The sequence below is a fragment of the Meleagris gallopavo genome, chromosome 3 (genome assembly GCF_905368555.1).
Source record: "Meleagris gallopavo chromosome 3, MGAL_WU_HG_1.1, whole genome shotgun sequence".
In the NCBI taxonomy this organism is placed as follows: domain Eukaryota; kingdom Metazoa; phylum Chordata; class Aves; order Galliformes; family Phasianidae; genus Meleagris; species Meleagris gallopavo.
The window spans coordinates 9,022,357-9,040,244 of NC_139406.1; the positions used below are offsets into that span (position 1 = coordinate 9,022,357).

General features: G+C 43.7%; 1 protein-coding gene across 2 annotated transcripts in view; it reads left to right on the forward strand.

The window, feature by feature from the left end:
• The window catches only part of GFOD1 (Gfo/Idh/MocA-like oxidoreductase domain containing 1), a 69,904-nt gene extending 54,627 nt beyond the window's left edge, over positions 1-15,277 (forward strand). The window contains exons 2-3 of one of the 2 annotated variants that reach the window (XR_014882289.1): positions 7,816-8,788; positions 14,102-15,277. Coding sequence is in view for 1 of the 2 variants with exons in the window: in XM_010708342.3 (XP_010706644.1) it covers positions 7,816-8,735 (920 nt within the window). In the remaining variant the exon portion in view is untranslated. Of the gene's footprint in view, positions 1-7,815 lie in introns of both variants that reach the window. The other variant, XM_010708342.3, reaches the window with a different exon arrangement.
• The last annotated feature ends 2,611 nt before the right edge of the window (positions 15,278-17,888 follow it).

The window sequence follows — 17,888 nt, forward strand, 5'->3', positions numbered from 1 at the left end:
CAGCAGCCTCTAGTAAGAGCAGAGACACATATATGTGCTAAGAAGAAATCAATGTCCTGTATGAAAATGCGCTTGAATCACCTCACACTAAGCTTGCTTGTTGTCATGAGGTCACCCAGAATGCACTCCAAGAGCAGATCAACAATCCAGTAGTTTCTTCACTGCTCCTGCTAGAAATTACATACTCATATTTATTCAGACAATTTTTCTGAGAGATTCCAAAGCTTTTTGCTGCTTTGCAGTATGTGATTCATCTCCAAATCTGATACATCAGAAAAGAATATCAGCCCATTGCATAGCCTGCCCTGGTACTACGTTCCTCTAGTCTGATGTAGAGTTGGACAGTAACTTAAGTGCAGCGTCTGATGCACGGGCTCAGATGTGAATGATCCAAATTGTTTATTACAAGTTCTCACATCACCTATATACCTTCACAAGTTTTCTAGCTTTCCCATCCACCCCTACAACTTTCCCATCCATCTTTACATGTCAACAGAGCATTCTACAGAACACTCTTCAACTGTGCCTGCAGGCACTTATCCAATCAGAGCCGTGAGATGTTCTCTCTACTTCTAGAGGTGTCCTTGGTTCTCATGCTGTTTATCTTGCTCCACAGCTTCTGCTCTGAACAGTTTTTCTTGTATTCCTACACTTAAGTAGCACTCCCATCACTTTTTTAAAGTTGATAGCTTTAATCATCATTACTTCCTCCTGCCCAGGAGGGTACAGTCTCTTTCTTCCTATTTCACTGTTATTTTTTCTGCAGAAAAGTGCTAGCAGGGCTCACACCAGCATTGCACTGAAGGAGACCCTTTGGGGATGTGCTTCTGAGGCCCGGGGATGTTGCCAATGCCACTTGGGTATGCTGTGTTTCTCTAAGCTGGTGGCTGCAAACTCCTGTCCCCTTCCATGTCCTTCTTTCCTCCAAGTAGCATTCTTCATTGTTCCCCGTCCCCTTGTCCCTTCCATCGGCAACATTCTCCCTTTTCCTTTGCTGCATCCCACTTAGGACTACAGAATCTGCCCAAAGGGGCAAAGTGTCCCTGTGGTCATCCCCTGCAGCTTAATGCAGAAGGAGCAGTGGCACCAGGCAGTTTGTGGAGTTGCGATGAAGAAGGATGAGCGCTCAGCAAGAAACATTGCAGCAGATGAAGAGCAGACCAGAAAATGATGGTTGGCCAGTGCTAATGGCTTATGGCTTGTGATGCTTGTAGCATGCTGAATTCTATCTCTGAGAGACTGAAGAGCCAGCCCAACTATCAGAACTCACATTTAATAAAAAGCATTGTTATGAGCCACGGCTCCAAAATTCTGTATTAGCATAGAGTTTTTGAGAGGCAGTCTGAGCGTTATGTGTCTCTATGGTACACCTGAGCTAGAAATGCAGAGCAGTGCTGAACTGGTTTGTTCCAGCTTCAGATGAAAGGGAGCATGGCTCTGAGGTTATGTTAGAGAGGGATGTGAAACAGAAAAAATAGCATCATCTGGTCTCAGTTCTGAGGGCTGTCCCCTGCAGGCAGCAGCTCAGGGCACTCACAGCTCAGATCACTACCCCTGTCTTTGGGTTTTTATAGGCATGATGGGTTTGGGAAGGAAAGAACTTTCTGATTACCAACCCTTGTTTTTATTTAGGGTTGTCTCTTAGGCAAGAGTCAATTTGGATAGCTGAGAACACTTTGAGGTATTGGCTAAATGACAGCATTGCAATACTATGTTTGCAGATTTAAAAGAGAAGGATAGAAGGCAGTGGTTCATACAGGTGTGAGGATTTCTGAAGTCATTACCTTCAACCAATTCTGTATGTTTTTTCATGTAGGTATACACCAGAATTCATTTAAATTTTTATGCAATATCAAAATGGAAAGGCGTTTTTTGAATACCTAAGGGGGCTGCATCAGCACAGTACCCTGGCTTGATTAATATTGCAAACAGATCTCTGTCTAGTGTGGGAATATGCAAAACACACAGCTCTGCTGATGCTCGGCTTATATCAAACATCAATTTAACTGCAGGGAACTGTGCACTGGCTCCTGGCGCCTCACATGGTTTCTGAGATGGTTTCTGTGCAAAACCACAGAGCTGGCAATATGTGCATGTTTGTGCACAAGAGGAAATTGCTGCAAGTAAACTATCTGAATGAGAAGTAGTGACTTCTGATATGTCATTTTGTTTTGATTCTGTTTTGACTATGATTTTTGATATTTCCCCAGGTGAGGTCTGGCCAATATCTGGTCTGGTCGAAATAGCCAAAAACATCAATTTGCAGCAAAGTAGAGCTTTTAAACTAAATTTGCTACTTTTTTGTTGTTGTTGAGGTGGGCACGTTTAGGAAAGCAGCTGTATATCCTAGCTTAATTATTCAGTGTTATAATGCTGGAAGAATGTAAATGAGATACTCCTCGTTCATATGTTAGATAATACTGCTGTGTATCTTCAAACAATGTCAAAGTGCATGAGGCATGAAACTGTGATCTGATTGCAACTATTAATATGTATACTAATAATATAGCACATGTCGCTGCAACATGTGTTATGAACCAAGAACAGAGCTGAGTGCCAAAGATGATTTTCTCTGATTCTGCATAGGATCCAAAGGCAACAACAGCCGTAATGGTCAAGGTCTGAGCAGAAACTTTTGTCCTTTTGTCTGTATTTATTGGAGACGTATTAATAGTTTCTAATATTAATAATGTGGATTGCCACCATTTGGAATGCAATTTTGAGTTAGCTTCTTAAAAAAACCAAACGAACAAAACCACAACAGTTTTAAAGCAGATGCTATCATCTGATATAAACGTTGAAAATCATCAGTTTGAAATAAGCTGGTAAGCGAGCTCTTCCACAGCTCCTGTGTTTCAGAACTGTTCGTTGAGTGTTAGCAGCACCCCATAACCTTTAGAAGTGTGTTTTTCTGCTGACCAACTTAGCTTAGGCCACCAAAGCCTTACTTTCCCTTTCAGCCCTATCCAGTAGGTAGTGACTGCTAACGAACGAACCTTTCGTCAGTGTCAGTGAGGGTTTTGGTTATGTGCCCAGACACTAAAGAAAGCTCTTTTTTATCTTCTTGTGAATAGGAGGAGAAAATACTGTACTGAGGCATCGTGTCCTAAGTTGAACAGATAGAGAAGTAGTCTTGCCACAGTTCAGTGGTGGATACTCTTCTTTAATTATTATTTTACTGTGAAAATGTGTTTGTCCGTATTTAAAGCAATCAGAGCAGATGGGAACAAGCTGACATGGCATTGTCCAGAGCTGATGAAGGCTGCGCCTCCTGCGGTTCGTGAGGCCTGGCCCAGGAACTCAGCTGTGGGTTGTGAAGCTTGGGGGCATTGCAGGGACACTTTGGCTACTGGTAACCGAGGAGTTAGGGCCTTTTGTAAATGAAGAACTGCAGACCTCAGCTATTTCAAAATCTGGAATTCTTATTCCACCTCCTTACTAATATTACTCTACACAGAAAAAAAAAATAAAAAAAAAATGCTGCTGACCTGGACTGTACCTACTTTTCCCTTAGGGAGAAGTAGATATAGTCTCTCTCCCTGGTGACAGCAACAGGACCCCAGGGAACAGCATGGGGCTGCAGCAGGGGACAGTCAGATTGAGGTGTAGGGAAAGGTTCTTCACCAGACATTGATGGGACCCTGGAACAGGCTGCCCAGGGCAGTGGTCAGGGCTGCAAACTCCTGGAGTTCAGGGAGTGTTTGGGCATCAAGTTTGAATTTTGGGTGATCTTGTGTGGAGCCAAGGGTCGGACTGGATGATCCTCGTGAGTCCCTTCCAGTTCATGATGTTCTATGATTCTGGGATTCTGCTGTCAGCTGTGGGCTGTTTGGCTTTCAGAATTATCTCCGTATCACCAAGACTTTCTAAAGCAAAGGCTGAAGTTTGCGAGTGTCACATGACATCCAGACAAAACTTACTGTGAGATGATTGACAAACCGTTAGTAACCATATTGGTAAAATTTGACTTTTCTGCATAAGGTGCTTGAGAAATCTTCACTCAAAAGAATGATAGCATAAACAATTTTCTTCTGTTTCCTCAGCTGTTTCTAGAGATCTGTTTGGACACACACTCCTTCAGAGATCTCCTTAAAATAAGCACAGATTGGTATCTTAAGTTTTTGAGGTTTTACTTGGAAGATTCAGAACAGTCCCAGGAGGGCCATTCAGCCCTTATCTTTCCTTGTAAAACACTGAGAATATGCTAATGTTAGTAGTAGTTTCATAATGTTCATTTTAAAGAGGAACCAAGCAGTCATCAGATGTTGTCATTTTCTGCTCTTGAGCAAACGAACCTGTAAGTCAAATTCTCTTGTGTCACTTAGCTTACACTCACGTCCTTACACGGTTTTGAGGACAGTGGAAGCACACTATACCCCAAGTCTTTGGCCTAGGGATCTGGTCTGTCTAATGGATGGACTCCTTCCATGTCCACCATTGTTATTTCCTGCTGATGGGGCTTAGGGGAGCAGAATTTTTGTGTCTAACCTAGTTCTCTCATGGCCCCTCCACTGTGGGCTCACTGACTCATTGTCAGCACAGGACAGTGGCTGCTCACGCAGAATCTTTGCAGTTCTGGCCACCTGTGCCTGGAGTACCGTGGGATGGAGTGGGCCTAAGGCATGTAGCTAGCAGTGTACATGGTGTGATTTTCAAGGATGTGTGAAATGACAAACCACGTTTGCAGAGCCTACACACGGAGAATGGGAGTGGATACTGTATACAGGTCAGTTCCCCAAGAGTGTTGTGTTCCTTTGGAGTCTGCAGGCAGAAGTGCAGGACTGTCAGTGTTGAGAAGGATGGTCTTCCTTCCACACTGCCCTCTGTGTGCATGTTGCTGCTTTAGAGAATGGCTGCTCTTCTCCTTTGTAAAGGAAGCAAAGGGAGAAGAGCAGAAAATGACGGTGTTTTGATCCTCCAGCTTCTTATTCTAGCTGCATAAACACACCAAATTATTCCCATAAATTGAATTAAGCAAACCTTTTATGTCCTCTCCCTGTTTCAAGATAGCTAAGGTGGCTGCCTGCAGATTTGCAGCTAGAGAGAAGACAAAGACACATAGTGTGCACAGGCTCAAGTGCTGAGCGGTGTCATGCTGGAAGAGCTTGGACGAGCCTTAATGGAGTACAAAAGCTTTCTGAGCGCCAACCAGAAATCTGCTTAAATCCCTGACAGGGATGAGAGCACAGCATGTATTATCAGCATATGCACAGGCTCTAGGAACATTTGCATTTTGGATTTGCTGTAATTAAAAGGCTTCAAGCTTTCCAAAAAGGTTGAAATGGTAGAAGGAATAAATGTAAGAGTCCACATTTTTCCTGTCTCCATTCAAATATTTAGGGGTCTTCCCTTTTTGTTGCATGTGTGCCTTACTTATGATGTAAATAGCAATTTTTCTTCAATATAAGGAATGTGAAAACTCTTTAAGTTTTTCTTTATTTATTATCATCACTTGGTACGTAGATAAGGACAGCCTTGTTTCCTGTCCCCATTCAGTCATGACTGAGCCCCCACTGAGCCTGGCCACTGAGCACACAGCTAGAAGTTTGTCCCCAGGCTCCAGTGCCTAATGAAAGCAAACCCTTTTCCTCACATGCACGTGTAGAGCTGCATATCTTGAGAGGTGAGTGCCTGCACAAACCCCAGATGAGATGAGACAGACACCTGAGAGGCAGGAAGACACAAGCTGATCTGGAGCAGAAAGTCACACCTGTCAAATAGTTTGAAGAGGTCAGATCATGAGGTAGTATCAATGGGTTCTTTGGGGAGAAATGGCTTTTTCAGGAAGACTCCACTGTAGGCAAGTTTTGACTGGCTTCCCTTATTTTGTAATCAGTTTGCCAGACTATGATCTCTCTGCAAAGAGTCTGTGACTCAAAGTGGGCTGTTATATTAGTTATCAGTATTGTGGCACAGCTGGATCTACTAGTTAGAGGAATATAGGGCAGGTGGATGAATGCGGAAACACATCCAGAAAAATATTATTCAGAAGCAGGAAAAGGAATGTTATGAAGTTGAAAATGGCAACTAATTCATCAGTAGTAGTCTGTAAAGATGAGAGAGAAAGGTGAGAAAGGAAGTCTGTGGCCATTAAATAGAGGATTCTTAGCTAGCATGAGGGGAAAATGAGTCCCTCTGTGCTTACCTGACTGTGTAGTAGGTAAATAGGTCAAGTTGAAGGAATCTTTCCCTTTTTGGCTGTTACTAGATGCGACTGCCATCTCAGTGGTGACAGCCCTCCCTCCAGTTTCAGCTACTCAAATAGCAGCTGACAAAGACTGGGAATAGGCAGTGTGGATAAGCTGGTTATTGCATGTTTGGACTGTGACCCCCTTCTTCTTGCAGTCAGACTGTTAAATATTCATGTAAGCGGGCTCAGGCAGATCCTTACCATCTGTCTGTATTTATATGACTTCATCCAAACAGCTCCAAAACATGTGAAATTTTATCCTCACAACATCTCTTTAAAGAAAAAGGAATTCAAAGCACAAAGAGATGGAGTGATTTACTGGATTTATTCATCTAGACTCCAGCAGACAGGATCCAAACTCAGCTCTTCTAAATGCCAGACCCAGCTATAGCCCTGGGTTCCCAAGACAAAGTTCATATTTAGTGCTATAGGGTGTTTTTATATATAGCTCACCTAATACTGCTCATTAAACATAAAAAATATCCAGGTTTGTGACCATAAAGGAAACTGGAGCCCTAAAGAATTTTCTTTTTCTTTTATGCTGTGTCAAAAGCTTAGGTGCAGGCCTTATGTAAATGTACTACTCCTTTCTGCTGTGACATATGCCTCCAGTCATCTCATGCTGAACGTGGGAAGGTGGGAAGTAATCTACCCGTGGTCACACTTCATGTTGCTCTCTGCAGATGAGTTTCTGCTGTAGGCTTCTGCCTGTTACTTTGTTCATCTGTCACTATTTGTATGTATGGATATTGAGTGAAAGTATTTGACAAGGGAAAATCAATATGAAAACCATTATTTAGGCATCTCAGCTTGCATTCAGCTGCATACCTTGATGGCCAGATAAAACAGGATCATTGTGCAAGCTTCAGTAAGCCGTGCACATATGGGCAATTCTGGGAGGGAACAGATTGTCACAGTTACGTTTGACCTGTTTTAGAGCAATTGTGGCTCTCCCTTGGCACTGTGGTTGTGTTGTTGACATCACTCAAGAGCTCCTTCAAAAAAATGCCTGCCTTTTTCAGAATAGCGTGGTGTTCTGTGAGAAGCAACTGCATTCTAAATTATGCAAGAAGCCAAGTACTTTCCGTGTCTCTGGTGAAGGCACCTTGAACAGTCAGAATGGGAAGGATGAAGGAACAAGGCCATTGAGAAGACAAGCCCAGGCCTGCCAGTGCACCTGCTTCAAGTCGCTGTGGACCTGAGGCTGTGTGACTCATGTGCTGTAGGGATTCGAATCTGAAACAGCTTCAGCTCCTGAAAGCCCACACACATCACAGAAGAGATGCGAGTGAGATGGCAGAGCTGAGGGGGTTGGTTTTGCATCTGTTCCTGAAGGTAGCAAATGTGGGGTAGTAGTCCACTTTATCCTAGCTTACTTTCTTATCTATCCAGACTGTCACTATTGTACTACTTAGAGACATGATTGCATTTTAAGAACAAAAAGGGTACATTTTCATGGTGGTGATGGTGGCTTAAGAATTACGTGAATGCCAGAGGGGATCTTTGTGTCTTTAACACAATATCGATATATTTTCTTTCAGGGGTCTTTCTCCACGGCTTAGTTTGAGGCAATAACTTTACTCATCAGTATATTCTTGTTGATTTTTTTTGTGAATGTTTTTCAGGCATTGGAAAAAATGTCATCTGTGACCGAACAGCGACTCCGCTGGATGCCTTCAGGATGATGACTGCAGCTCATTATTACCCAAAACTCATGAGCATCATGGGGAACGTACTGCGCTTCCTGCCCGCCTTTGTGAAGATGAAGCAGCTGATCCAGGAGGGTTACGTGGGGGAGCTGCTGGTGTGCGAGGTGCAGGTTCACAGCGGAAGCCTGCTGGGCAAGAAGTACAACTGGAGCTGTGACGACCTGATGGGGGGCGGAGGTTTGCACTCGGTTGGCACCTACATCATTGATCTGCTGACATTCCTCACCAGCCAGAAGGCTGTGAAGGTGCACGGCTTGCTCAAGACCTTCGTGAAGCAGACGGACCACATCAAGGGGATACGGCAGATCACCAGTGACGACTTCTGTACGTTTCAGATGGTTCTGGAAGGTGGCGTGTGCTGCACGGTGACGCTCAACTTCAACGTCCCAGGGGAGTTCAAACAAGATATTATCGTGGTGGGCTCGGCGGGACGGCTGATCGTCATCGGCACTGATCTCTACGGACAGAGCAACAACTCTCCTCAGCGGGAGCTCCTGCTGAAGGACTCCACACCGGTCAGCAACTCCTTGCTTCCGGAGAAGGCCTTCAGTGACATCCCTTCCCCGTACCTCCGAGGCACCATTAAGATGGTCCAAGCTGTCCGGCAGGCTTTTGAGGACCAGGACGACAGGAGGACCTGGGACGGGAGGCCTCTCACGATGGCTGCCACTTTTGATGACTGCCTATATGCCCTGTGTGTGGTGGACACCATTAAAAAGTCAAACCAGCTGGGGGAGTGGCAGAACATTTCCATCATGACTGAGGAGCCAGAACTGAGCCCAGCGTACTTAATCAGTGAAGCCATGCGGAAGAGCAGGATGTCTCTGTACTGCTAGCTCCACTCAGCTTCTAGGAAAGAATAGGAACCAGACAGCTCTTAAAGGAAATGGTAATTCGGCCCTTTTGAAGGGCTTGAACATCTTGCAAACAGCTGTAGGAATAGGGGAGAAGGAAATATGGTGTTTGGATCAACTAAATCTGTTGGTGGCTAAATACCAAAGTGGAAAGGTCCTTAGAAATGCCCAAAATGGATAGGAAAGTTGAGAGCTGACTTACCTGTTTTAGTAACAGTATTATCTGGATTATTGGAAATATGTATCATGGACTCGTCTCCTGCTTGCAGGTGCTTTAGATTATCCAATTGTGTTTACTGTGAAAGGTTGGGAAGATCCTTTTAGATTTTCCTGACCTACCAGAGGGCTGTGAAGGTACTGTCATGTCATCAAATTTTCTGTAGTGTCTGACATGAATGGTTCCTACCATGACAGCTGACACCACCATGCTGTACTACTACACCTCCAACCAACACACAGAACAATGGGACTTTGTGTGAGTGTTGCGTGATGCAGAAAATTTTGGCAGCTCACTTTTCATACAGCTGGAGCTTCTATATGTTGGTTTAGTTAATTGTTTTGTCATTTTCTTTTAAAGCACAATTATGTAGGAAGATGTGTAGCTTTTACAAAAAAAGTAGCCCTCAATTGCAGTGCATATGACCCATTTATTGTGGGAGGGAGGGTCTTCTGTGAGCTCATGGTAAGCTTCAGTGTTTACTGTACAGATTTGCTGATTGAAATGGGTTGAGAAAAACCTTCATAAATGGCAGGTGGCATGAAAAAGTGCTGGTGGGTTTTATTACACAGCTGAACTCGAGCTAGCCTCACAAAGGTTTGCACACAATCTCCTGTGTGTGGCACTCACTTTTGAGTGAATTCATCTCGCGTTTTGGTTTTAGGTAGATAACAAAATGGTAGAAATCTAACCCTCAAACCCTGCTATGCTTAGACAGTTCTTCTAAACCTTTGTGAAGTCACACTTGAGACATCTATACCAACAGTTAATTTCATGTAGCTCAACCCCGAAGCTTTCACCTCCACCAAATGGCGCTTGTGAGTGAAAAATAGAAAGGGATGAGAAAATTTCCTGTCATTTCCAGGGAAAAAATTACTGTCACCTATCAGAGGTGGGAAGAGCAATCCCACCTCTTTACCTGCTTCAAGTGGCTAGCTGCTGGTACTGTAGTGATCGTTCCCTGTCATCAGTGCAGGGGTGGACAAACCTTCTTGATAAGTTTGTACTGTCTTTTTTAATAGTTTAGTTTGCAGTTTTGAAAGAATATATTCTTTCAGTTCTTAAAAAAATATAGTGAAAGGCACATGTATTATCCCAGTAAATGGGGATGCTGTTTTTCTGCATAAAGCTGCTCCTGGGCTTATGTGTTTACAGCACTAGGTTTTCAGATAGGAAAAAAAAGTAGAAAACAAGCATATAGCACTAAATTATATTAAACTTGATAAAAACCGTTTCAGGATTCTTTTTCTTCATTTTGACTAGGGGAAAGAGGAAAACATTTGGACAAACAGTAAATAAGAAAATATGACCCTCTTTTCAGATTAGTGTTAGTGTTAGAAAGAGTGCAATCAGAATAATTCAGGCTTTTTTAAAAAGCACTTACAGTTTTGCTACTTTTAGGAGCACTGAGGGCTTCTGAAGACCTCCTTCAAATGAGTCCATCTGATTGCTGTATGCTCCTGCCTGTCCTGTTCCCAGTTTTAGTGCTGCATGATTTTGAACAGGAGAGTATAATTAGTGCGATTCATCTCATCTGACACAAGCCAGCTAAAAGTCAGGTATGTTGTCTCCATCAGCTCTGCAAGGACATGATTGTCAGTACAACGAGAACTCTCCATAGGGTGATGCAGTTCATCCTCAGATTAAGATGGAAGCAGTGCATACTGGAAACTCCAGTCCTCCTCCTTTGTCTGTGCAGAAAATCTTGATTCTACATTTTTAGGTCACTAATGTTAGGAAACTTGAATCCCACCCCAAAATTACTAGTGCATGATTTTTAAAGGCTATGTATGTGTGACCTTTCATGAGGTATTCCCTTAAGTATCAGAGCATGACTGATGATGGAGTAACGTAATACCACAAAACTGCAGCCAAACAGAACTGTTCCTGTCATATTGTTCTGCCAGCTTTAGCGACTGTGTCTGGGGCAGCCAGTTTTTGCAGAGGCCTCAGGCAAGCTTTCATCGTTCCTTCTTGGAAGAAGCTTTTGACAAATTTGAATGTTTTTCCTACAGTGACCTATCTGAGAATTGCTGTAGTAGTGTCCTTGCCAACAGGAATTTCCTATTGTAATTGTTATGGTATACCATGATGTACAGTTACAGCCCTTTAAAATGCACAGAAAAATACAGAAGACCAAATTTGATCCTCTGAAAAATTGAATAAGCCTGAAAGGGATCAAGAGAGAGTTTTAATATAATAAGGCAGAAGCCCTTTACTGAAAATACTGGCAAGTTCAAGTCATGAATGTAAGCACAGTAGATAAGTAACCGTGTCTAGTTAAATATCATCCAAAACTGGAACTAAACATGGACCAAAATGTTTGTGAATCTTACTTCTTAGTGGTTTGTGCTGGAATTGCTGCTCATGTCTTTGCACCTTGTTTTGGTTCATGAATGTGGACAGCTTTTCCTATCTGCATTTTACTTTTTTCTGTGTCGTTCTGGGTTTTATGATTCCAGTTGGAAGAAGATACTCTGGAATCCTAGACAGCCCTCCCTGCAGTGAGCTGTCAGCAGGTGAAACACAAGGAACAGGGACAGGTCCTGACCTTACCTGTTCTATCTTGGATCTGGAGGTTTCAGTGTCAGTCATCATCCACACTCTGTGCAGACTTAGCAATGCAGAACTTGCTGCTTAGCAGAAATAGAATGTAATGCTTTGGTTACAGAGCCACCTGATACCTGTGTTAGTCCTGTATTGTTGGATCCTGTACAGCTCACTGTGTGAACACAGCTCCTAGAGAGGCAGCCAAGGTGAGCAGGGGCAGGGACAGAGGGGACATCTTTTTCTGACAGCACCACAGATCTTAGGCTCGATTGAGGTGAACTGTTATCTAACTGGGACGGCAGCAGTGACTGCATACGTTCAGGATTGTATTACAGTTTTTCCATTCTCTGGGAGGCGAGGATGCTGTAGTTCCAAATGTAAAGATACTTAACTTCCACCTGGCTTAGAGGAGCCAGGAATTGGTTTATTTATAGAATATGTACTACAATTCTAAAAATAAATGTTACTTTACAGTCTGGGATCTTCCTTGGCAGTATGAAGCCCTCTGCTCTTTTGGTACAGCTGAAAAGTACATTGGGTTGCCCTAAATAGCCTCTGTAGTTCCTGCTGGCTTTGAGAATTTGGGCAGCAGTTAGAAGAGACGTACTTGATTGAACTCAAAAGCGGTACCACACCAGGGAACATACATTTGGAATTGCACTTTTAATGCTGTTCTTTAATGCTGTGCCACAACGTGTGAGACGAACGCTGCTAGAATTGGTGCAGGCCAAGCCAAACAGGCTGCTGCTGGAAATTACAGTGGCCCCCAAATGAGCTTACTCATACGCTAGATGATAAATGTTAATTCCTTTTTCCCAGGGCTGTTGTTGAGAGGCTCTTTCCTTTGCCATCTACCTATGCACATAGGATACTGAACATTATGGTCTGTTGCCAAAGACGAAAAGAGCCAAAGGGGGTATCCAGGGTGAAGTGCTCTTCTGCTTTGTAGGAGCCTCTTCCAGTGCTGGGATGGTCAGCTGAAAGATGATGCCTTGTTTTCAATGGGAGTCAGCTTGGGCTCCACACCAGGGGTAGTAGGGCAACCCTTCCCTGTGTCCCTGTGCTCCTGCTTGATGCGTGCACAGCCTCAGTGCTGACCTCAGTGAAGTCCTGCATTGAGGTGTAAGACCTCTGCAGGAGCTTTGGGTTTTCCTATATCTAATATTGTGCATGTGTTAAATTAGTAGTACTTTAGCTGTGTAGATAAAAAATACTGAGTAGAGATGGAATGTCCTTACCCATGCAGCCAATAAGGCAGAGAATCGGGGCTTGTGTAGACAAGTTTAGGCTCAGGATGGACTTTTGCAGAGTTCATCTTTGGCATTGGCTGAAAGCATGACAAATTCCTGCCCAGCCAGCACGGGGCAATCAGAGGCACTCTCCACTTTGTACTTCATGTTTCCTTCTTTTCAATAGCTTTTGAATCGTGATGACTGTGCAGCTGTCCTGAGAGTTCAGCCATTCAAAGAAGGAGGCTTTCCTGCTGTGTGTGATCACAGCATGAAGACAATTCAATTTCTGTTACCTTGTTTATTTCCACATGCTTACAAAAGTGGAAGAGACCCAGACAAATTAAAAAGATTCTCTACAAAAAAAAAAAAAAAAAAAGCTGATTTTATTTCATGGGTAAAGATAAATGTAGTAGCTTGATGGTGTCCTTGCAGAGATTCAGAAATTACTGATGACAATTTTTTGTTTCTGGGAATGTTTAAATTTGACTTTGTTCTCTGACCTCCAGTATAAAGCATCACAAATTGCGAAGTCACTTCACTGTTAAGTTGTGTATTTACAAAGGTCTAAATGCACCCAGCAGATGTTTGGCTTTGTGCAGATACTTCACACGTTGGCTAGGTGTCCAGTGGCCCAGTGATGTAGCCTTAAATACATACGAAGCACAGCACTGGGCTGTTTGACCTCTGCAGTGCTCTCTGGGTACTTAGGACTGGTTGTGAAATGGCAGGACTGTTCAGGATAGCAGCTTCTTGTTACTGAGTTGTTACTTGTGGGGAGCAAAGCTTGTAAGTTTTAGAGATGACATATGACTGAATAATCATTGGCAGTTGTATCTGCTTTAAAATTTCCACTCTCTTGAGCTGCTGGATGGAGTATGTCCAGTAAAAACAACTTCCCCTTCACAGTAATTAACTGCCCACTTCCATTTGCTCATGAAAAGAAGAAATTTTCAGTAGACAGGACTATACATAAAGCTGCGTTCATGAACCAGTGTCATAACCTCATGACTTACTGAGTGTATGAAGCCAGAGCCCAGGCAAGTAATGGCTTTTTCAAAGCTGCCAAATCAAAGCAGTGGGGTTGGAGAGTGATGGGTATCAGCATGGGTCAAACTGAAATAGCTTTTATTCATCATCTTCTGTGAAATGAACAAACAAAATAGCTGTGGTCAATCCAAAACTGAACACAACACATGCAGAAGGTCTTTTTTTTTTTAATTTTGCTTTTGGGATTAAGTTCCATTTCTAAAGAATGCTGTTTTGAAATGAAGTTTTTAAAAAATCCCTTTTGTTATGTTTTGGCATTTGTGAAATTAACAGTTTGGGGTTGTGTTTTTTTCTTGTTTTAGGTTCACACTTAAAAAAACCCCATGCCTGTTTGGTGGATACCACTGCCTTCGTGCAGGTCCAGCTCTGAACCCGCACCCTTGCAGTGTCAAGCAGTGACCCCCTTCCAGCATTTGAATTTGGTCATGTGGGTTTCGTTTGTATCTTCTTGTGGCAAAGGGAAGACTGGTTCATTACACGGTGTTGGCTGTAGATAATCAAGATACTGTTTGCAGCAGTGCCAGCCATCGTCTCTAAAAGCACTTAAATCTATTAACTTGTTTACTGTGGTTATTTTTGACCTTGCAGCCATCCATTACTCTCTTTTCTTTTTACACCATCCGTCAGACTCGCGTACCTCCCCTTCTTTCATTCCATTGCGAGTCAAGAGGCGGGTCTCCCCATTTCCCCCTGAGTTTGCTCCCAGTCTGTGTTACACGTGGCATACAGGGTGGCTAATGTATGACTTGAAGTAACTCTGGAGACAAATCCATTAAAGATGGTGTTAACAATACAACCACTCAAGTACATGGCATACCTGATGCCCCCGCTAGGGCAGGAATCCAGGCTCCCTGCTGTGCCGTGCTTCACAAATGACACTCACTGTTTCTCTCTGTACTGGTTTTATTTGATTTTGAAAATGAGAATATGTTCGGTTTGTTGCTGTGTCAATATTAAGTATATATTTATTGTTTTTCAGACATACATACATATATATAAATGCTATATATATATATATAAAATGTCAACGCATGGACATATGTACAGTAGATATTTTAAAGAGCTATTTATCAAGAAAAGTAAGTGTTATAAGTAAACAGAGTTTATATTTTATATATTATGTAGATAGCCAAAAAAAAAAAAAAAAAAGCAACAAAAAAAGTGTTTAAATTATAGTAGGACTTTTTGGGGTGGGGGGTGGGGTTGGAGGGACGGTGAGGGCCGGTTCCAGCATTTTAAACAGCCAAACTACTTTGTACGGAAGCTGCCTGCTGTGCCTCTCGGCTGCAATATCTGTTTGTTTCTTCTTCTGGAAGATGATGTGCATTGTTACTTTTACATTGCTTGGGGAATGTAGTTAGTTTATTCTCGGCCAACTGGTATGTGCTGCTTAAATCATGGTTTCCTGTTGTTCTGCATATTTGCATCGATGGATTAAAAGGATCTTAACTGGCAAATAAAGACATAAAAGGATGTGATCCCAGCTGTCATTTTTTCCCATGTATTCAGGGAGTGGGGTAATTGCCCTCACCTTCGCCTGTGTTTCCTGGTCAGCCTGTAGGTTCATCATGTGTGAGTAAAACACCCAGGCATTGTACTTGGGGTGGTGATTCTGGTGGAAGAATAGAGGGAAGGAAGGTCTAGCACTGGCCTGTCTGAGGTTTTAATGCTGCTGCCAGGCCCGGGCTAATGCCTGCCAAGCCACGTGTCTAAGGGTGACAGCTGGTTTTATTGCCAAAGGTGCCACCAAAGGCAGCAGGCTGGCAGCAGAGAAAATGAGGACATAGGATGCCTGTCCTGGGCACAGCCTGGAGACCACTTCAGGCCCTCCTCCCACTTCTCCACGGGTGTCCTGGGATGCCTTTCCTTCCTTATCCTCATCCTCATCCTCAGCTCCTTCCAGTGACCTACATCTGCCCAGCCCTCATCTCATCCCTCGTAACACCTCTGTTACACCTCATCAAGGCCGAAACAGGAGGTAGGACAAGATGGAATGGTTTCAAACTGTGACAGGGGAGGTTTAGGTTAGATATTAGGAGGAAGTTTTTCACACAGAGGGTGGTGATGCACTGGAACAGGTTGCCCAAGGAGGCTGTGGATGCCCATCCCTGGAGGCATTCAAGGCCAGGCTGGATGTGGCTCTGGGCAGCCTGGTCTGCTGGTTGGCAACCCTGCACATAGCAGGGGGTTGAAACTGGATGATCATTGTGGTCCTTTTCAACCCAGGCCATTCTGTGATTCTATGATAATAAGAAGCAGTGGGAAATCCTGGGCTCTGAGGAAAGATGTATTGCTTTTAAGATGTTGCAAAAAGGCGGAAGCATTGTCTGTGCTGCTTTGTCTATCTTGCAGCAGAGCACTCAGGAAGATGGTAGATCTGCTCATGTCAGTACTCACCCATTTCTCAGGCACCAAGAACATGCAGCGAGGCTGAGGCAGCAGGCTGTGCATGAATGGGAAATCACAGCCATTGACAGTGCACACCTCCCTCAGATCATGTGGTGTTGTGAACTCCAAATTTCTGTAATATACAAAAATCTACACAGTGGTTATGTTTTACTTCAACACAAAACTGCAGTATAGTACTCATTTCCACGACTACCATTGCACCTATACTACTTTAAAGATGTATCAATGTTTATGTGCACATAAAATGTACTTTGATCTGTTTTAATACACATTGTTTTCTTAGACTGAAGAGAAGTACGCAAAGTGAGGGAGAACTGGTGCCCAGGCAAATGCAGCTCAGTCAGGCTTCCAGTCCAGCGCCCCAACTGATCAATTAACCGCTGAAATAAAACAGGGTCAAACTTCCTGACATATTCTTAAGAGTAAAACCAAGACTGCTTCCATTCCAAAGGTTAAGACATAGAAGTCTTTGGAAAACAGCACCTATGGGAACAATTCCTACGCTTCAGAGATGCAGTGGAATCCAGCACACAGTACTTAACTATACCAGTAAGTGCAAACGCAGCAGTGGGTATAAAAATATCATGCTAATGAGGCTATAGAAATGCTAAAGTAAAACTTTTTCAAATGTGGGTCAGTATAGTGAGACACCGAGGTGTAGATTTATGAAGCAAAGTAAGAGTTCTGCTATTAAATGTAGGTAATGTGAAAATGCAGGTGAGGGAGGAAATCTCTTCCCATTTTCCATAGCTTTGGAACATGCAAGGCTTCTGTGGTCCCACTGGCTTGTTCTGCTGTTCTCTGGAGCCCCTGCTGATTAACAGCCACACAGGAAAAACAATGGAAGGCTCGTAGCCATAAATATTAAATAGAGGTATGTTAAATGCACTGCATTGTTCTCTTCGGAGTTGAAGAATTTGCCGGGGAAGGGGCCATTAAAAAGCGCTGCTGTGCCAAAGAGCAGCAGCACCAAATGCCTTCATTGCTAATTCCTGTCAGGTAGCTGTGGAGTGCTTTGTAATGCGCCGGTGCAATAGCTGCATTTCTGTGCCAGCATACGTAGCAGACAGGACAACGGGGCATTTTCTGTTCAGGTAATACTCCAAAGTGCCTTACAGGCCAGACAGCACAGCCCTGCCTCCTGCAGCCTGGGGAATGGCTGCCACAGCCCAGCAGCACCCAAAGCACCTGTGCCTGTGCTGGCTGCTGCTTCTGCTGTCACACTCATCGTGGATGGAAGCAATCTCCATCACACAGCCTCTAGAAGATGCCCTTGGGAGGCTCACTAGTACCAGCTATTACTTGTCTCCTGCATACATCACATCTTGTAATACGTTTTCCCCTTGAGAATGCTCCGTCCAGTGAATTCAGCACCACAAACCTTGGCGTGGCACCCCATCTTTGCCTTCAAATGAACAACTGTGGTCATTTCCTTGCAGCTACGGCCCCATGAGCAAGGCCCGTAGGATGAGGCTGGGCTGCTGGCAGATGGAGAGCAGCAACCCTCACTCCTGCCCCCAGCTCCGTTCCTGTCATCCGCGGGCGCTGGCAGCGGGGAGAGTTGTGTGCAGCCATATGCTTCATGTGGCTTCATTTAGCTGGAAACCAAAAATGCGGCTTTTTGCTGGGCTCGTTTTTAGGCAGATCTGCTCCCTCATCTGATCCATTGTCGACAGCAAT